Source organism: Antedon bifida, chromosome 8, assembly GCF_963402885.1.
Source record: "Antedon bifida chromosome 8, ecAntBifi1.1, whole genome shotgun sequence".
NCBI classification, from domain to species: Eukaryota; Metazoa; Echinodermata; class Crinoidea; order Comatulida; family Antedonidae; genus Antedon; species Antedon bifida.
The window spans coordinates 10,771,607-10,792,656 of NC_136233.1; the positions used below are offsets into that span (position 1 = coordinate 10,771,607).

The window sequence follows — 21,050 nt, forward strand, 5'->3', positions numbered from 1 at the left end:
CAAGTAGAAGTAGTTAACCGAAGATTAGAATTACTGAACAATTCCTTTGAAGATGAAAAGGAATGGATGAAAACTTGCCAAGCCAAATAGGTATCGGCGAAATAAAAAGAAAGCTGGGAAGCAATGTAAACTTAGTTATGATAAAGAATGCATCGCTACCTATAATATATATATATATAATATAATTTGTAAAACTGAAGAAATAAGGGTACGGCTATGTCAACGAAATCAATTCAAAGTACAGTATTTGTGATTTTAAATGTCTGGCATGGAATATCAACTGTTTACAAGAAACATTATCGAAGCCCAGTCGTGACTACACTAGCCTAGATGAATGTGTTGTCATAGCAAATAATAATACTGGTTGTAAAATGTGGTATGATTACACCTTCACAGCATTTTTGTAATGATGTTGAGATCACTGGGTGGTGATGGTGGATGTTTGTAGCATATTGTTATCTTTTGTTGACTAACTTTATATGCTTTTTGTCACTAGTTTCCATTTGGTTGTAATCATAGCAAAGTGTGGTCATTTTGTTGACAACTTTTTCACAATGCATAAAGTTAAAGATGTATTGTCCCTTTGACTAATTCCAAAAAAACAAAAAATAACAGATTTCGAAAAAAGGTCAGTTTGAAGTATCATAATAGTTATTAACTACCGTGACGAGTTGTAAACAATCCTAATTAGCATATGCATAATGCGTACTCGTGGTTTGAAATCTTTGTTTACTTTCACCCGCGACGATTTTCCAGACGAAATGTAATCAAACTAATTTACCTGTTAATTACGTAAACTTGTTGCTTTTGGCTCGAATTTTCGACTTAAAGTGAATAACTTTAATATTACTTTGATATGGCCAATTTAAATTTAGAATATTTTGACCTTCATTTTTTTGTGTTTCAAGGGACAATACATCTTTAACAATCACCAGTCATTACATTTTCTGTTGAGTTCCTTGTACAGTGAATATATGAATTCTTCAAAAAAATCATGTAAATTCATTCATTTGATAAATCAGTGTGTTATATAACCCATAATTACAATACATAGCAATATTTAGCGCACAATTAAAATTAATTACAACAAAAACATATTACAGAGGTTTAATTATCTTACATATTGTAAAGTATGTATAAATAAAAATCCTATCTTGTTTTTGTAATAGGCACTAATATACATTAAAAACCAATATCAGGTGTTTACAATCATTTAATGCTAATCTAAAATAAAGTTGTTTTTTTTAGTTTATGTTTACATTATACCCTCCTATATTCTTCAGTTTCGTTATCCACACAATTACCTATGACCTTTTAAAACAATATTTTGTTTGCAACTCTTTCACAGTACTATGAATGTATAATCAGGTTGAAGAAACTTCGGTATTCACTTATACCTGAACCTTTGTGAAAGTAGCCACAATGAATAGAGCTGAATCCTTGTATTTGATTGCATCAAACTGACTGGAATGAACTAACAGGCACACCGACCCACTTAGTTTTATATATGTATAGTCTATATTGGCTTGTAGTCTGCATCCTACATTGAATCAAAATTAACTTTCCTTTGGATTAATAACTGGATTAACCTCATCTGGGTTACAATAGTTAATGATAGTAGGACCAACCTTAGGTAGATTAACAATATGTGGATCAACCTCAGCTGGATTCAGATGGGAGATCACCTACGACAGCAAGGTTAATGACAGTTGGCTGGGATAGATCAACCTAAGCTGGATTAATGATAGTTTGATCAACCTAAGCTTGATTAATGATATTTTGATCAACCTAAGCTTGATTAATGATAGTTGGATCAACCTAAGCTTGATTAACGATAGTTTGATCAACAACCTAAGCTTGATTAATGATATTTTGATCAACAACCTAAGCTGGATAAATGATAGTTGTACCAGACACTTAAGTTGGATTAATGATAGTTGGATCAACAACCTCAAATAGATTAATGATAGTTGGACCAGCCACCTAAGCTGGATTAATGATAGTTGGATCAACAACCTAAGCTTGATTAATGTAGTTGGACCACCCACCTAAGCTGGATTAATGATAGTTGGATCAACAACCTAAGCTTGATTAATGTAGTTGGACCAGCCACCTAAGCTGGATTAATGTAGTTGGACCAGCCACCTAAGCTGGATTAATGATAGCTGGATCAACAACCTAAGCTTGATTAATGTAGTTGGACCAGCCACCTAAGCTGGATTAATGATAGCTGGATCAACAACCTATGCTTGATTAATGTAGTTGGACCAGCCACCTAAGCTGGATTAATGATAGTTGGATCAACAACCTAAGTTTGATTAATGTAGTTGGACCAGCCACCTCAACTGGATTAATGTAGTTGGACCAGCCACCTAAGCTGGATTAATGATAGTTTGGACCAGCCAGCTAAGCTGAATTAATGTAGTTGGATCAATAATCTAAGGTGGATTAATGATAGTTGGATCAACCACCTCAACTGGATTAATGATAGTTGGATCAACCACCTCAAATGGATTAATGATAGTTGGATCAACAACCTCAACTAGATTAATGACAGTTTAGTCACCGCTGTGGATTAATGGTAGCTAGACCAATCACCTCAGCTGGATTAATGGTAGCTAGACCAATCACCTCAGATGGATTAATGGTAGCTAGACCAATCATAGTGGCAGTTAGATCGACCACCTCAGCTGGATTAATGGTAGCTACATCGACCACCTCAGCTGGATTAATGATGCTTATATTAAGCTCAGCTAAGTCAACATAGTTTGATCAACCATCTCAGCTGAATAAATGATAGTTGGACTAACCTTAGCGAGATATAAAATATCATTTCCTATAACTGGACATAGTTGTTCTCACGTTGTTGCTGCATTTGAATAATTAGTTTTACAATATACTAAAAGAGAAAAAATGGTAATATACTAAAATTCTGTTTCATTAACATGGTAGAATATATCAAACTTGCATAAAAAATAAGAACATGTAACCAGCATAAAGTAAGGCCCTTCTCTCAGTGGCAAGTTCTGGCAATATACTCCTAAGCATGCCTGTATGTAAGCTAGTTGCTATGAAATATGTCGCCTATAGATTTGATATTTACTTCTTAAAATTGTTTACACATACATACATTTGAATATTTAGCTACCTACCTATAAAATCAGAGACAGGATCTTTCCCATCTTCACTCCGTAATGTTCCAGTAATGTCGTTGTTTTCTATGATTGGTAGAAAGATTTGGACAAACTCTGAGGTGTAAGGGGGAGCTATCATATCCAGAACCTAACAAAGATAATTTGAACTTCTATATTACTCCTCCATAAGTCATTAACAATCAGTAGAATATTCAGTCCAATATTAATTTCTGACTTTCAGTAATTTAAGCATTCATACCTCAGTAACAAAATGCCGAATAAGAGACATATCTAAGTTCTGTTTATCAACACATTTCTTGATATGGTTAACAACCGGCACTACACAGCCCTTGCTTAGCAAATGCACCATCCTGTCCAATACTGTCTTTTTCAGTTCCATCTGTTAATATAACAATAAAATATAAGATAAGTATCTCTTTTATGTTGTAATATACATAGAGAATATATGGATTTTGGCCAACTGGGGAAAACAATAGATTTGTTGGATAGGGGTTCCATAAAGAAATGTGCGAATCTGAAACAATAGTTAGGCTTGCTTTAACATACAACTACTCGTAGTTGGCATTACCAAAAATGGCAAATTCAATGTCAGCGATCTCCTAAAGTAAACATAATACATGTATCTATCTATTTAAAAAAAGCTGGCTAAAAAATTTTTGCTAGAATTAATTGGCAACCAACAATATAATATATGAAGGTCGTAGGTTATTTCAAATCAACAGCTCCATATTACCTGCACAAGGACATCAAGCTGAGGATAAGGATCTTCAAGCAGACGTATGAGTAATTTCAATGCAGCATCGTGAATTAAATTATGCAAATTAATAATTTCGTCCAGTAGAATCAAGTGTAAAGGAGTGTGGTCAGTCATGCGTTCAAAGTAGCTTGGATCTGAAACTGTCTTGTCTACCCAGTAGAGAATACCCATAGAAACTACAGGATACCTACAAATAGAAAATGTAAAATATTATTACCAAGCACATAAAAACAAAAGATGTCTTTCTGAGACGACTAGAAGTAAGCCCTACACTTTAGAAAGATGCAAATAGTTCGCTAAAGTACACACAAGCCAGATGTTTACACCAGCCCTCCGGTTTTAAGTCTTTATTTGAGAAGACTACCACCAGAAATATGAAGTGCTAAATTAATGGCTATTGTTTGTGGTGACTGTGTACACATTAAATACTCTAATATTATAAGAATATGTTCTGCAAGATATTGCACAATGGCAAGAAATCTCACTGCATTTGAGGGGGCAAGGGTTGTGGCTGGTACTAGATGCCAACTTACTACATATAAAGGTAGATGGAAAGTTCTGCTCTAACCTCTATAAGCTCTTAAAGCAGATTATTTTGTTTTGTTAGGAGCAGGAACTCGTTCTAAAGAAGGTTTATGGTTTGTTTGGAGCTAGTTGCTAACCTACCTAATACACTGGTATATAGCAGTAAGTTCCGCTATAAGCTCTGAAGCAGGTTTATCACTACTGCATATAGTGTGTATTTTTTCTATTGCCTGTGATGTTTGTTTTAACTCATCCTTGCTTATGTTGACACGGTCTCCCTGTAAATCAGAAAAAGATGGTTAGGTTAAGTTTGTCCATACTTACATTGAAAAAACAAGATTAGTATTAATATTAGATATCAGAAACATGGTGTGCGGTTTAATGAATGTTTCACTAAATATTGTGGCTTGAATCCAAATAATTAATAAGGGTATTTGACGTCAAAAATAAGAATTGTATACAATATTGATCTATGTGTGCAAAACTTGATTTAAAAAAATTTATATTCAAATGCCAAAAATATCAAAATAGGTTATTTCTAAATTAGATTTTTTAGGGTAGTCAAAACGTTGGTCAATGGGGAGAAAAAAGATTCAAGTCCTGTCTACACTATCAAACTAGTTTGACAAAAAAAATGTGATGTGCCCAAATATGGTAGTGATATGATGTCATCGTTTCCATATATGGGCACATCACATACATAAAGTTTGATAGTGTAGACAAAGCTTTAAACTTACCGTCTTCCACGTCTCATGCACACATGCCGAGTGAGCAAGTAGGTAGATGTAATTACCACGATGTTCAGGTTTGATGTTAGCTTTTGGTCTGAATAGCGTGTGCATGAATAGCTCCAGCAATTGTGGCATTCGTAGAAGGTCAACTGGTGGTGGGTCTTCCTTAGTGTACATTTCATATAGCTAGAATACAAACAAAACATAATACCAATTGTTCTATCATTAATTGTTAATACATATAAATGTCAAAGTATTTGACTGAAAACCTGTGGATTACTTTGACAAATCATAACTTTCAGAAATTTGTCTACAATAATATTATAGCAAAGGATCCACTTGTTTTTATTTACTCACCACATGAACATCTGCAGGGTTGAGGGCGTTTCTAGCCAACATTGAAGCAAGTGCCTGGCAAGCTCTTGGATATTTGGCAGCACTACTTAAAGCAACTCCAATTTGCACTACTCCGTTACCACGACTGTAAAACACAATATTTTATTATTTGATGAACTTAGGAGCAGATTCAGAAGAATTTTGCAATTTAAGTCTAGAAATTGTTCTCGAATTGTGTTACAAGGAACACGTTTTGAAGAAACGAACAAGGGACAATAAATGTAACTTTATGGCCAACCATGACTCAGGGACACCACATATTAAGGGTACACTTTGTGGGGTTGCCAAATGTGCCTCCTTATAGTGTTCTATTGCAATTTGATGCCATTAAAAAAAATTGTCCAATATTGAAAAAAGGTGTTCATGTCAATTTTCTATGCTTCCCGCAACAAAGAGAAATGAATCCAATTTTAAATAAACTTTTCACAGATCTTTTCAATAAAATATGAGTTTTAAAATTCTAAGTAAATTATTATCTGTTACAAACCTTTTCATGGCACTCTTTTGCACTTCTTGACAAACTCTCCTAATAACTGACCCATCCCTCTCCGATGACAGCAAGTGCATCATGGCTTGAGCGTACAGGTATGTGTGTTCTCCATGGCACACCATTTTCTAGAGGAAATAAACAGGAGTATCAATGAATACATATTTAGATTGAACATTAGTTGTTTGGGCAACAAATCTGAATAGAAATAAAAAAACAAATTTAATGGAATTGAAGGTCGGTCGCATGTATGCCTTTTCCCAAGTTGGGTTCAATTTTGATTGAATTGAAATTTTCACACACAAATTTATAGGGGCTTCTTATGTATACATATTATGCACTCACCTAATCCACTAAATATCCTATCCTGTTACAGTAAAAATGTTTTCCATGAATGCTAAATGTTTTTCATAATATGTATTACTAGTGTTATTTTTATTAGGACAATTTTATGAATATACTACTGGTTCCCATCCTGGAGAGTTAAGCACTCACTGTCGACACTTACACTAAATTCTGGAAGATGAATATGAAGAGCCTCTTCACCACCTTCGAGGAGTTTACCAATGGAGGTCTGAAGCACTTTTGAGAACACCTCTATCTGATGGCAGGCTGTAGAAACATTGCCGATTTCTCCTTGATATCCAAGATCAGTAATAAGCTATAAGAGTACAATATAAAGAAAAATAGCTGATAAAATTGGTGAATATTTAATCCATGATTGTATTACATTATAAATTATTCATTTTATAAAAAGGTATTTTTACGCATCCAACAATTATATGATGGATAAACCATAGTCTCAATTGAGGCTTAGGGAGTAGAAACATTATTTATGAGTTTGATTTTTCATTGATTTTGATTGAATGCTAGACCTTGTTTTGGGAGGGAAAGCACATATCAATAAAGCTAAAGCTCCACTATAAAGTGTCTTTCACACCTGTTCCGGCAAATCAAACGTCAATGTTTCATTTTCACAACGCTATACATGGCTATGCACCAAATTGATGCGTGTAGACAGGTGAAAACGAAAAACATTGACGTCGCAACAGGTGTGAAAGACCCTTGTTTGATGCAATATGTGTCTTTGCTCAACGCATTTATTTATTTAGTGTGTGGAGGAGATAAAGTGAGAGTTAGGATCAGGATTTTGATAGGAAGCTGTGGAGTTGTATTAATAAGTAACAAAAAAAGTGTGAGGAAAATACAAATGAGGATAATAACAAAACAAACAATAAATACTTGTAGCACTGGCTTGTTAATAACATTTACAGTAGACAGAAAAAATAAATACCTTGATTGTGAAGTTTAACATAAGGCAATCAGGATGCTCTCCAGCAAGTTTGTAGAAGAGCTGACGCCATGTACGATGCTGAATCATGCCTTCCAGCCAAGACGGCGTCTGTCAACAAAAAATGTGAATAATATTTACAAAATACATAAAAAAATAGAGTGCGCGAAGTTTGGTTCCCCTAGAACACAGAAACATATTGACGCAAATTAGTAATCACAAGTAGGAACTGACGACGCAACAGTGCTGCAAACATTGCCGGTTTGTTACGCTACGATGTATTGTTATTATAATTACATCAACGCGTCGATCGTAGGGTGGTTCGTAGGGTTAATAAATACCATTGTCATCGCAATTAGAAAAAGCATGGACAATGCAAATTAACAATGTACTGTTCACTAATTAAAATCGGAGCTGCCTTAAAATCCTACCTAGGCTAGGAGATGACACATACATATATATATACACAGCCTTATTTAGCCGGACGAGACATCGTGGGCCGAATCGACATCGAGTCTAGTTTCGGCGGCCTAAGCTTACGCTATTAATTATTTAATTCTACCTTGGCTTAACGAATTATAAATACATCGACATAGTTGACACAATCACTAAAGTTCATTGCTTGATATTTCTGATATAATTTTGAAAGATTCTTCATTTTAAACAATATTTGCATTAATTAAAAAATGTTACAACATTTTTTATTGTTAACTTACACCTCCTTCATCACTGAAAATCTTATCAGCTTTCTTTGGGTCGAAATGTTTTATTATGAGGCTCTTGAGGTGATCTTCAACCATCTGCTGTACTTCAGTGGGATTGACACCTGTTGATATAAGCCACTCAGCAAACAGGTTGACTGTCTGTGCCACAGCTGTGTAATGCTCAGATAGGAGGAGTACAACCTGTTCAGGTGTCCCACCAGCTTGGAAATATCTATAAAAAAAAAATGACATTTATGTATTGCTCTACAAAAATACAGCGCATTACCACAATTATTATAAAAAATATTGGAGTACATTTTTCTTGAGCCAATTAGTACATTAGTTAGGTTTCGTTTTGTGCAGGAAATTCATTCTTGTGGTATCAGATCGACTTTACATCCTTGTTTAGGGAGCGGTCCACCACCATTTAAAAGACACAGGATGCTAACTGTAAAGCCTACAATTTTTACGATAACAAAATTAATCCAGTCAATGCTATTAAGGTATTTTAGTATCATTTCATGGAAAAGTGCATACAAGAATTACAATAAATTTTAATTGTGTATTCTTTACACCTTTGGCCTACAATCACCAAGTATGTTTGATGGTTCTGTTCGAAAAGGATGGTGTTGAACAAATTAAAGAATACTAAAATCAAATCGTGAAAATAAAAGTTCGCGAAATAATTGGATTTAGTAAAATTGCAAACATTTAGGGCTTTACAGTATATCATGCTTAATAAATCTCATTAAGAAGCTTAGTGAGTGGAGTAGAAAGAATTTTCAATTTATATTACTGGTCAGGATTCTTTGAACCCTGGATTTGGGATCGAAGGCAAGCGTGTTAAGCACCAATCTACAGCTCTGCATACCTTCGAAGATTTTCAAATACACCAGGTTCCATTATGTAATCAGTGGCTGCAAAAACAGATAGACAGTCACTGCGAATAGTCTCGTCATCTTTCTCAACTTTTTGTTCGAATAACTCCTCTTCTGCCTCTTCCTCCTCCCTTTCATCATCAAATCCGTACATCCCTTTGTCTGTTCCTGTGTCACCATTGTCGTAAGGATTGTGACCATCATATGGATCATCATCATAGTTTGCACCATCGCCGTATGGATCATCACCGTACTGTCCATCTCCATATGGCTTGTATGCATCATCCTGTGTAAAGTGTATTATTAATTAAATAATTTATTTGTTTGCTATTTGGTTATTAATCAAATTCATGCATGAATACAATTAATGAGATAGATCATATAGGCTAGGAGGCCTAGGCTAAAGGTCATCATGCATATATTTATTTATAATAATAAATAATAAAATTACAAACTTGGAAACGTATGGGGCCTAGCATTAATGTACTAAATACAAATCATTAGCTGTATGGTGGGTGTAAGTCAATCATTGCAAGCAGCAGCCGCGCCCACACTCACCACACTCTCCATATGGATGCATACAGGGTCCAGGAGGGTGATCATAAATTATTATCACCCTGGGTGGGCCTACTAATACTATTATTATAATTATGACAAATTAATGATATTCTAAAAAACAAGTCACCGTCACAAAAAGTTGTATAGGCTACATCTTGACTTATTATATAAATCACTGTTACAGGGAAAACCACGGATTACTCATTCTTGTTCTATATATTCTTTGGTGTAACCTAGGCACGGTCAATGCAAGAAGCAGCCGCGCCCATCCACCACACAGTCCATATGGATGCATGCAGGGTGATCAATGAATGATATTCTAGAAAACAAGTCACCGACACCGGCCTAGGAAATGTTACTTATTATTTCTAGTTTATATAACAAATAAGTACATACCGCATCATAAGGTTCAAACTGGTCTTCCATTATAATTAGCTTTGTACGCAATTTATACTCTTAAATTGTATAACCATGTCAAAGGCAGTATAAAACTGAAAGAATAATTTTTTTAGCGGCCGCAGACATTTGTAGAAGTGGCGTGTGGGAAATTTCTTTACCAACCAATGAGAATACGTTTTACAAACCACCTAGGTATAAAAGATAACTTTTGATTGGATGTTGTACAGCGCGTTGCCTCTACGTTGTTTATGAAAAACCGGTGTTTGTTGTTTGTTGGTGGTGTCGTGTGTGAGAAGCAAGTAGTTTGTATTTTATATCTTGAAAATCGGAAGGCATCAAAACTGCAAACATGGTAATAATGTGTTAATTTGTTTGTTATATATTACAACCTATTTCAGTGGGTTTATTTTTATGAAACTATCAACTATTCTGTAATATTCTATCCGATTCTGAGGGCTACCTGGGCCACTTTCACCGAGCTGGTTTGATCAGCTTAACCGGACTGTGCTAAGCCTCAGGCTTAGCTAGGCTAAGTTAGCCATGCCGACTTGTTTGTTTATTTGTACTACTGTACCTACATTATTATAATTATATAGCTTAATATTCCACCCTTACTAGGTAGGCCTGGCATATCTATATGGTGGCAAGCCTAGGCCTAGTTAGTTAATTTTTAGATTTTAAAGTGATGTTATTTTTACTAATACTATTCTTTTTTGTATTTTCAGGTGCAGGGCAAAAGTAACAAGATGATTCAACACATTAATTACAGGATGCGTGTTGTCCTCCAAGATGGCCGCATCTTCATTGGTACATTCCTTGCATTTGACAAACACATGAATGTCATCCTTGGTGATTGCGAAGAATTCCGGAAAGTACGGGCAAAGGCAAAATCATCTGACAGGGAAGAGAAGAGGGTTCTAGGTCTTGTATTACTACGAGGCGAACACTTAGTTTCTATGACTGTTGAAGGGCCACCAGTGAAAGATAAAGGGCCACGTGTGCCAGTTGCAGGAGGCGGTAGAGGACCAGGAATGGGAAGAGCGGCAGGTAGAGGAGTTCCTACACATCCACATCATTCAGCTGCACCAGCTGGTCTTTCGGGCCCAGTTAGAGGCGTTGGCGGACCAGCTCAAAGCATGATGGCACCACAGAGGGCACCGGGTAAGAGAAACTGTTTATTACGTTTCTATTGGATAAACGCGACGATTTTTAAACCAGCATACATTTTTCAATTATGACAATCGGTCACTAATCTTTCTTTTATCATTTTTATAGGTCCCCCAGGATTTGTTGGAAGACCACCCATGAGACCACCAATGGGAGGACCAGGAATGATGCCTGGTGGTAGGATGCCACCACCTATGGGCAGAGGAATGCCACCAATGGGAATGCGACCACCAATGCGTGCACCACCTCCACAGAGGCGATAGTGACATGTTTTGCAATTGAACTTTATAATAATGAACAATGAACAGTGTACTTACCATACATTGAGGCTATGGAAAGATGTGATTCCACTTGCCCTAAACTTATGTGCCAGCTTTAAGTGAGGCAAATGGAATGTTGGCATTCTTGATACGATTGATATCATCCCAATGTGTTCTTCCGATTCTGGCCCATCTCTTTAGACACTTACTACCAAACGATGGGTCTAATTTTGAGGTGGTATTAAAGACTTGTTCTTGGACATGTAGCAGTCTGAGTTTTATATATAAATACTCAGAAATTGGGAGTATAATGTGCCATTCCTATAGTTACCATCAATCGAAATATCTGTTGCTTCATATAATGTAATAAATGTTTTTTGCTATGTATGCAACAGAATATAAACAGAGTCGAGTAATGGTAATGTACTCGTTTAGTCATTGCAGTACATTGACATACAAAGCACTGCACTGATTATTCGAGTCAAGACTATGTAAAGACATACAATTAATTAGTAAATATTTTAATTGTTTTACGTAGGTGTCTGTTCAACCTAGTGGTACTGTATATACTTTGATATCGCAGTTGGCAATCTGGAATTCCAAAATCAGTTCTTTGTTAATTTCATAACCACTAAAAGGTATACACTAATTTAATTATTGTTCCACTCTATATATGTATCAATGTTCTGATTTTAACGGTATTTTTAAAGAGAGATTTGTGAGAAAGTTAGAAATAAACAATTTGTAAGATATAGTATATATTTGCTGTGCGACTTTTACACTGATTATACTGTAGATAAATATTTGTCCATGAATCTCTTTGAACTAGAACTTGTACGGAATAGAGAAGTCAATATTGGCATGTGTATATTACTTTCTATCGGCTTGCATCTAAATGTAAAATTTCTATAGGCACGGCAAACAAACTGTGGATCTAGTTCATGAAATTAACCATTTCTATACTATAGGGGTAAATGAACTTGATGCAAGGTTAACTGTGCCGATAGGAATACTATTTTCCATACCAATAGCCAATTACGCACTGTTTATTGTGTCGATAGCCTCCTAACATAGTAGACAGACCATGTAGAATAGTATTTAAAAGATATTCTCTGCAGTAGAGAATACAGTAAGGTATTTTGAGAATTTAAAGCGGATATAATGGCCACAACAACTAATAACTCGGTATTAAGCTACTTTCACATCGGCACCCTGAGAAAAATATTGTGAGTTATGCGTTGTCAAGCGAGGTCAATCATGGTCATTGCTGATTGGACAAAAGAAAAAAATCAAATGATTTCAGCCAACAAATGGCTTCTTAATCCATCGGTACGAATCGGGTACGGATCTGGTGTGAACTATCTTTACTACTGAACCCATTTTTCACCACCAGACCGAATCCGGGCGCACTGTGAAAGCAGCTTTACTAAAGAAAATAAATTGTCAACATTTCATTCAATAAGCAGGATTTTTATTTCATCTTGCACTTAACATAAATAACATATTTAAACAGATAAATTTGAAAGAATATATACTGAACAGGGTTTTAAAACACTAAACTATCTATTGCAAGTTTCCCTACTGGTTGTCCTTTTCAATATCATACAAAATAATTACAAAAACATCCATCTGTAAAAATATGCTTTAGATGCTGTACCGTCGACTTTCCTAAAACAGCAAATTCTTAATACCAGAACATATTGTTTTTTGTTAAGTATTCAAAATGAACCAGACTTTCTGGGGCAGCACAATAATGTCAAGTTTGGAAGAGCTGACTGCTTGTATTAGTCTTAGTATGTTTCCACAGCCATAACAAAATTATCAGTTAATTTTTTAACCAATCAGATAATTAAATAAAAAATATAGTGCACATGATCAGACATTACCGAACAACCAAGTGCCAAATCACAATGCAACAATTTGTCCTTTAGGTCAAAGGTTAAAAAATATCTGATTTGAATGAGATAATTATCAGTTAATTTTTCTTGAGTGGAATCGTTTCGATCAATCGACAGGAATTTTATCAGTTAATTTTTGGCTGTGGATACAATGTCAACAATATTCAGGTTTTAAACAAACTTTAGTCGTAGTTCAAGGTAGTTCTAAAACTTGAAGTTGACAACTCTAAAATTGTTTCTATACTAGCAAACTTTAGTTTGCAGACTTGAGAAAACTTTGACATTTTCCAAAGTTTGCTAGTGTAGACCAGTTGACAAACTTGGACAGAAAACGGTTTCACAAGTTTCATATCATGAACTTGAACTAAATCTAAAGTTGGAGTATGAGCATCTATCATGCAGCAGGTATAAATTGCTTAACACCTTGTAACATTTTTATGCAAATAAGATCCATTAGCATAAAATATTCAATTATTTTATAGCATTCTTTCTTGCAATAGTACACTTGGTTTAAATAAACATTTCAATAATATTGAGCTTCCCAGTAAAATGTAGCTTAGTTTTTATCGCGCCCTTGTTTTCTTTAAATGCATAAACGGTCAATGCTTCGCTGTATACATACTTAGGTGAAGATATAATACAACTTTATTACATATATATTTGATTTTTTAATATGAGATGTGTCATTTTTAAATGTGATACGGGGTCTGTATCATCTTTGGGACACTTGATTACAATCACAAACACTTGGTTTCTACCATAGATTCACAAAATGTGGTACAGAAGCACAGTGCCTGGTTGCCAAGATACAAAACAGCAATTAACAATTAGTGCCCTTAAAGATGCAAAAATAAAATTACCATTATAATACTATACCATAATTATTACTGTGGTATTACGATTATAATAATTTTAGCTTGATTACTATTGTACAAATGTACTGACCGCGTTACATAGAGTAAAACGCTAATTTGCAGGTTTTCCATGTGCCTGTGTGTTATTTATATGTATGTCATAGTTATGTTATACTACGCAAAAATACATGCATACATATTTTTCAAAATACAATATTTTCAACATATGTCCATATGCTCTTTCTATATTATACGGCTATACTGCGTTGAAACACCGATTCTCATCTGATCACCCAATTATAAATGTTTGGGCCTGGTTGAATTCTTAGGAGACCGTCTGTGATTATCAGGTCCTATATACCAGAGAGTGATGGTGTAATGATAAAGTAATTGGACTAGCATGTGATAGGCATGGGTTCGAGCTTATCTGTGCTATATTGATTGTATACTTTAGGCAATTAAGATGCTTTACAGTCTCATTGCCTCGTCCTTCAGATTGGACGGAAAGCCGTTGGTCCTGTGTAATAGAGTGCATGTTTAACTTGCTGTACTGCTGGCTGCAATGACGGTCTAATCCATAGATTCTAGTTAAGCTTTAGGACGATATAAATACCTTTAGATAAGCATTTTGTAGGCTTATTTTCCACAGTTTAACGTATCTTACAAACATTTTTAAAAAGGTCCATATTTTTTTTTTTTAATCTCAATCTACAAAGACATCAAATTTCTAAAAAATAATTTTACATTCTTAATGCCAGATAATTTAATAAATAATTTGTTTGTACCTTTAATAAAAACATAACAGTTGTTATAAAATCAAAATGTTCATATATAAACAATATAATATAATATTAATACAATTTTTTTTCATACAATAATTCTTTACAATCATAAATAATCTATAAAATAGATTTGATCAAAACTAATCACAATTTAGTTTTTATCGGTGGAAGCAAGCTAATCTGACAACAGGATGCTGAGCTCCGGAGATCAAAGGGTTTATATATGCGGCTGCGACACAATCCGTTCCACACCCTTAACAGACACCGCACACTGCAGAGAATATGTACAAGTACAGTACTGTTGGTACTTGTCGCAGCCAGACATAAGATCAAAGGACTGTTACGAGTTCCTATGGTGGCAAGACGAGCTCAGTGTCCTTTTGTTAGATTGTCTTGGTGGAAGTGACTGCTTTTTCTGTTCCACAGTTATGTGATGGAGGATGATGTTTTGGAGATCGACGGAGAACGGTCGGTGAGTATTTGTGGAATGGAAGTTATGTTGGGTACATCTGAAAAATATGATCCATCAGAGTCTAGGCTTTCTCTACTGTGGTGCATGCTACTGCTGCCAGAGGTGCAAGAAGTTACTATAGAATCTGCAACAAAAACAAAAGTTTAGTGTAGCATTGTATATTACTAACCTGGACCAAAGGTAGTTAAATGGGCCAGAGGCCTCTAATGCGGAAATAAATGTCAAAGATCACATGCCTAGGAATGAAAGTAAAGGTCTAATAGTAGAAGTAAACCTAAAGACAACAGAGAAAACAATGAAGGAGAGAGACAAGATCATTGGAGAGTATTATACAAACAATAGGAGAAGAATAAAATCTACCGAACCTACACGATCTTTATTCAAATAAAACATCTAACATCCAATCATATGTAATATTTCTTTTAAAATGTGTTAAAATAAGCAATGAAAACAAATAATTGAATGAAAATTAGTTTACCTGTACACATACTAATGGAATCTAACTCTGGATTAACTTTTTCAAAATCTATATCTTCACACTCGTGATCTATAAAAAAAAAAGATTATTTCATAATCATTTGTTTTAAAGTGCTAATTTTAAGTTATTACTAAATTTTAAGCTGTTAATTGCAAAAATTTGAACAAGAGTAAATAGTCTAGAATTACCTGGAGGTGGGTAAGTAGGTTGCTGTTCTTGTGGTCGTTGATGATGTTGTTGATGCAGATGATGTTGTTGATGCGGATGATGTTGTTGATGCGGATGATGTTGATGTTGCTGTTGATGTTGAGGATGGTTTTGTTGCTGTTGCTGCAGCATCTGCTGTTCCTCTTGTTCCAGTAGTAATTGCTGCTGTTGTTGTTGTGTTAAGTACTTATGTAATGGCAAGCTCTGTTGCATAGGAGACACCTGGTAGCTTTGAAGGGATGACAGATCATTTAGTTGGCTCTTGTAGGGATCTGGTGATCCTGACATTTGGAACCTGTCCTTCAACTGATCGCAAGGTGGACTTGGGTTATTATCAGAACAGGAATCTGCGGACGATAGTGCCCACTGTCGATTGGGTGGCGTAGGAGAATGATCCGTCGTCGCAGCTGCCGGTGTGTACGGTAAATGAGGTACGCCACCATGGAAGGTTATGTTTCTGGAAGCAAGCGGATTTGTTGTTATGTGAACGGCAGGCCTGGCTGGTTTTTGGCACGTATTACAAGGTGATGATGCCCTCATTTGATAGGGAGTACAGGAATTATTCTCGATTGGTTTTGGAAATCCCCCAGGAACATGTTGCATTCCGTCTACAAAACAAGAACAGAAATCAATAAATTCTTCTTGTCCACACTTTCATTACCAAACCGACACAAATATTTAGGTTTATTTATTCTGGATGGTCAATGACCTTAAGTACACTGTTGTTCCATAACATCATCAGGCCATCTAAGATACTTACCCAATATACATCTATCAGGAGGTGGAGGAGGGGGTGGAGGAAGTGCTCCAGACCCATCACTGCTACTGTATCCATTATTAATAACTTCCCCATGCCATGGAGCTTTTGGACCTGATCTATTTAGAGAGTTTTCAGACAATCTTTGAGCCTGTTGCTGCTGGTGGAGGTATCTTGCTTGTATTAGGGAAGTAGATGCATATGGCTCAATGTTTAAAGGATCTTCTTTGCTGTTGCTAGGCATGAGGACGTGTATACCATGTAGGCTACAGTTTGGGCTCTCTGATTTCTCTACAACAGCATACTCGGGACCAAGCGCTCTGTGGAAGCAAAAAATAGCTTTTAAAAATATTCAAGGACAACTCTGTTTCTCTTGTAAGAGAAGGTCTTCTAGAACTCTTCCTTAGTTTAGTTTAGTAAGTTCACCTACGAGAATTCAAGCATTTTGTGGCAGCTAATTACCTAAACAAGATTTTCATTTCAGTTGCATTAGGCCAATTATTTATTTAAATCGACCAGAAGAGACTCTTAGAAATTGGATGTAGTAGCTTATAAACCAGACTTTCTATTTATTTTCGATCAGCTGCATCATTTTAATTTTTTAGTGAAAAATATTGTTTCTAGTGCTGCAAATGTCCTGGCACAGTGCAAGTGGATCATGAATTTATGATCAACTCATGAATGTTATTGGAACTCAAAAATTCTAGTACAGAATGTTATTTCTGTATACATAACTTCTTTTGGTAAATTTATTTCAATTCAATTTCACTTACGGTTTTTGCATACGACGGTGAAACGTTTCTAATGTCGAATGACCTGCCGATGACCATGTATTAGATGCGCTACAATCATGTGGGACTGGGTGGTCACAGTTGCTGTGGAAACCATATGTATTTACAGTATATTCTACAAAAAAAAATGGTTAAAAATGTACATTTGAAATAAAACAACTTTAAATTAATAGAAAATTGATAAATTGTAAATTTGTCTAGATTTGTTATAACTACATAAAACTATGTTTTCTTACCCTGATTATCAACTTGTGTTCTCTGCCATGAGTGTGAGTTCCATTGACCTTCTTGACCTTTTGAACTAACTTGACTTACGGCTGGTTTATAAATGCTGCAATTTCCATCACCATCGCATGACGTAAAAACCACTGAAAATAATATTTTAATCAATCATATTTCTGAGTAAACATTAATGTTTTGAATCTACTATATAGACAGATTAGTTTTATTCTTATCAAATTCATTTTTACACCAATACATAACATGAATATTTTTCTAACTTTTTATTTCAGATTTTACAATTACGATCGATACAACATGACGTAAAACAACTGACAATAATATTTTAATCAATCATATTTCTCAGTAAATATATATGTTTTGAATTACTGCTTGGAAATACAGATTACAGAAGTTTTCTTCAGTTTGATTAGCAATATACAAACATGCTTAATGTTAATAAAACCATTCAATTGTTAAAAGATTCAACTTTGCCCTTTTGTGACCTCATACATTGACACAGGCTGATAATTGGACAAATTGTAATTTTTTAATTATAATTTTAAAATCGTAATTTAGATCTGAAATTGTGTAATTTTAAAACCATAATTTTATTTACCTTTTGAATTCATTCCTTGTTTCTTTTTCCTCTTTTGTTTTAAAAACCAGAAAGTTAAAATAACAATAGCCAAAATGCTAATGACACCTCCAAGTATTCCAATGAACAGAGGTGAGGTCACCAGACTCTCATCACTTTTGTTATTTAAAATTACTGGATCTTGACCTAAAAATGAAAAAGAAAATAATTGTAATCAAAGATGTTTAAAAATGAGTAACAAGAAACTTGAAATGATAAGATGGAAAGTGGCAGTCTTAAAGTGGGTTTTTATGAATACTTGTATTCAAGTACGATAATAATGTACATGTAATATTTCCTTTAATAACAGTACACAACACAAAATATCAACAACTAAACCGTACTATAATACAAAACAATCTGATAGTAAAATAAAACAAATCTAAAGTAATCTTTATAAATCCTAGATAATCCCTATAATAATCCACATTAAATCATCTTTGCATCTGGTAATGCAAAATAAATATATGCGATTATAGATACATGGCTTTATTTAATGTCATCATAACATCATGACAGACACAGATATATCTGTATTAATATGTATGATCTCAAAAATCTATTTAAGTAATTCTTCGCTAGTTACAACATGCATGCAATACTGTATATATATATATACAGAACACAAACAGTAAATGTTCATAACTTAACAGTGCTGTAGTAGTTAAAGAGGGTCCTTACTTAGTTGTATGGTAACAGTGCTTGGTGGACCAATCCTGACCATGTTACGGGTTGCTGCACTGCGATCACGCATTCGAGCGGCAACGAGTATTGTGTATGTCATACCGGGCTCCAAGTCAGTAAATGTTACATAAAATGTCAAATTATTCTTTGTTGTAATATTACGATGATACATGCTGTTGTTGCCTAAACACATGACGAGGTAGTCAACAATGACGTCGTGAGTGATGACGGGAGGTTTCCATTCAACAGAGATGGTTTCAGATGATTTCACATGAACACGGACACCAATTGGTAATCCATCCAGACTGCCTGGTGTGTTTTCATTCACTGTAGAAGTAAAGGAACCTAATGAGAAGTATATAAAGATACATGCATATATTTACTAGAATTCAATTATAATAGACTAGAGCCATGCAATAAATATTTGCATCATTCATATAAAAGTGCATAGACGAGGATCAATACCTTAAATATAGTAACAATATTGAAGTGGTGATAGGTATAAAGGAAAAAAACACATGATTTTAGCATACAGCAGAACATCTCTTCAGAGACAGCCCTTATTAGGAGACATTCTTATTAAAGCTTTTAGTTCCCACTAGGATGCAACGCAAAGATGTAGACTCAACACAACGTGCTGTAAGAACATAACAGGTGGTAACTGATAAAGTAGCATGGTGCCATAGACGTTCTACACTATTTTCTGCTTTGCATACGTCGCAACTTCTCGCAAGAATGAGATGCAACATTTATTGATATATAGCATTTTATTTTCTAGTGTGAACCTAGCTTTATGAACATTTCCTGTGAAATGAACAAACGGAAATATGTGTTTTAACACCATGGCCAACCCATGCAGGGGACACAGGTTCTTGGGGTTCTGCTATATCATATACAGTATATATATAATGTATCAAAGGTATATTACTGACAAAACGACAATGCTGTATCAGTGGCTAGATTTCAATGGAGATACAACATAAAATAAGCAGAAAGCTAAATCAAAACGATAAAGTACACAGCCAGGCAAATTTGCAGAGCTTTCGTGCAACACTAGCCCTTGATCATTGCAAGTGAGAGTACTTAGACATAATTGAGAATATAAAGCAGACAAGCACTGCCTGAGTGAACTGGAATAAAAGAAATAAAAACAAAGGAGGCAAATGCTGGTGAATAGAGGGTGGAGAGAGTAAGAGTACAAAACAATGAAAATAGCTTGGTAGATATAAACAATTTAGAAATGGACAACTAAAAAATAGAATTCAACATACCAGGGCTGATAAAAGTAACTTCTTTGACGTCACTTCCTTTTCCAAGCTGCTTTCCGTTAAATGGCAGAACACTAACATGATATGTTGAGTCTGGATCCAAATTGTGTACGGTCGCCATTCTTGACTTCTTCACCGTCTTTAAATAGTATGGGTTCTTGTTATTGTCTTTGTAGTACTTGATGTGATAGCCATCAATGTAATCTTTACAAACATCATTTTGAAGCTTTTTAGAAAGATAAAACAATTAATGTAATAAAACTTTAACAAAACAAACAAAACTTAACCTTCATCTACTTCAAGAAAAAAGGGTGAATATAGTAACATAGATTAAATTCCAAAAACTCACCCTCCACAAGACTTTAAAGCTTGTTGTACCAACAGGTTCAACAGTCCTAAGCCTGATTTCACACTGATTCAACTTCTCCTGGAGGACATCGTCACCACCAATCTCTCTTGGCAATTCATCACCTATAAATAAATAAGTGTACAAACGGTAACAATGACACCACACATTTTAATTCCTGATTGTGTACTAATTATGTATTTTACCTGTTAAAACAACAAATTCTAATGACCCATGGAAGCAGCACATTATTTCATCAGATGCCTTTATAAATTCAGAACTAGTTGACCTAACTCTACATCTTCAAGAAAACCTTACAAATACTTTACTCTTTGAGGATGAAAATAGA

The 21,050-nt window shown here is 34.8% G+C and overlaps 3 protein-coding genes across 12 annotated transcripts in view; 1 reads left to right on the top strand and 2 right to left on the bottom strand.

The window, feature by feature from the left end:
- Positions 1 to 1,011: 1,011 nt before the first annotated feature.
- On the bottom strand, positions 1,012 to 10,004 carry LOC144850607 (negative elongation factor D-like). 9 transcript variants are annotated; one of them, XR_013614093.1, is made up of 17 exons: positions 9,879 to 10,004; positions 8,918 to 9,210; positions 8,059 to 8,278; positions 7,346 to 7,453; positions 6,560 to 6,712; positions 6,052 to 6,179; positions 5,526 to 5,649; positions 5,175 to 5,354; positions 4,579 to 4,715; positions 3,889 to 4,099; positions 3,394 to 3,534; positions 3,153 to 3,282; positions 2,632 to 2,899; positions 2,472 to 2,598; positions 2,049 to 2,243; positions 1,852 to 2,016; positions 1,012 to 1,728 (listed from the first exon to the last, which is right to left on the bottom strand). XR_013614093.1 is itself a non-coding variant. In XM_078707933.1 (14 exons), exons 1-13 carry the CDS (start codon positions 9,906 to 9,908, stop codon positions 2,859 to 2,861), a joined length of 1,896 nt encoding a protein of 631 aa, XP_078564059.1. In that variant the 5' UTR covers positions 9,909 to 10,004; the 3' UTR covers positions 1,012 to 1,733; positions 2,811 to 2,858. The 9 variants fall into 9 exon arrangements, 2 of the variants coding, with proteins under 2 accessions (XP_078564059.1, XP_078564058.1); XR_013614092.1 differs by having other exon boundaries at positions 1,819 to 2,016; XR_013614090.1 differs by having other exon boundaries at positions 1,012 to 2,016.
- Positions 10,005 to 10,099: 95 nt separating this feature from the next.
- Positions 10,100 to 12,067, top strand: LOC144850609 (small nuclear ribonucleoprotein-associated protein B-like). Its single transcript, XM_078707934.1, has 3 exons — positions 10,100 to 10,233; positions 10,607 to 11,042; positions 11,157 to 12,067. Exons 1-3 carry the CDS (start codon positions 10,231 to 10,233, stop codon positions 11,309 to 11,311), a joined length of 594 nt encoding a protein of 197 aa, XP_078564060.1. The 5' UTR covers positions 10,100 to 10,230; the 3' UTR covers positions 11,312 to 12,067.
- A 701-nt stretch (positions 12,068 to 12,768) lies between these two features.
- LOC144850606 (roundabout homolog 2-like) overlaps positions 12,769 to 21,050 on the bottom strand; it is an 87,127-nt gene continuing 78,845 nt past the window's right edge. The window contains exons 16-25 of one of the 2 annotated variants that reach the window (XM_078707931.1): positions 20,705 to 20,826; positions 20,359 to 20,581; positions 19,085 to 19,414; positions 18,386 to 18,550; positions 17,784 to 17,915; positions 17,530 to 17,662; positions 16,760 to 17,076; positions 15,981 to 16,607; positions 15,793 to 15,861; positions 12,769 to 15,438 (exon numbers count right to left, since the gene is read on the bottom strand). In XM_078707931.1, the coding sequence (XP_078564057.1) occupies positions 15,269 to 15,438; positions 15,793 to 15,861; positions 15,981 to 16,607; positions 16,760 to 17,076; positions 17,530 to 17,662; positions 17,784 to 17,915; positions 18,386 to 18,550; positions 19,085 to 19,414; positions 20,359 to 20,581; positions 20,705 to 20,826 (2,288 nt within the window). In that variant the 3' untranslated portion in view covers positions 12,769 to 15,268. Of the gene's footprint in view, positions 15,439 to 15,792; positions 15,862 to 15,980; positions 16,608 to 16,759; positions 17,077 to 17,529; positions 17,663 to 17,783; positions 17,916 to 18,385; positions 18,551 to 19,084; positions 19,433 to 20,358; positions 20,582 to 20,704; positions 20,827 to 21,050 lie in introns of both variants that reach the window. The other variant, XM_078707929.1, reaches the window with a different exon arrangement.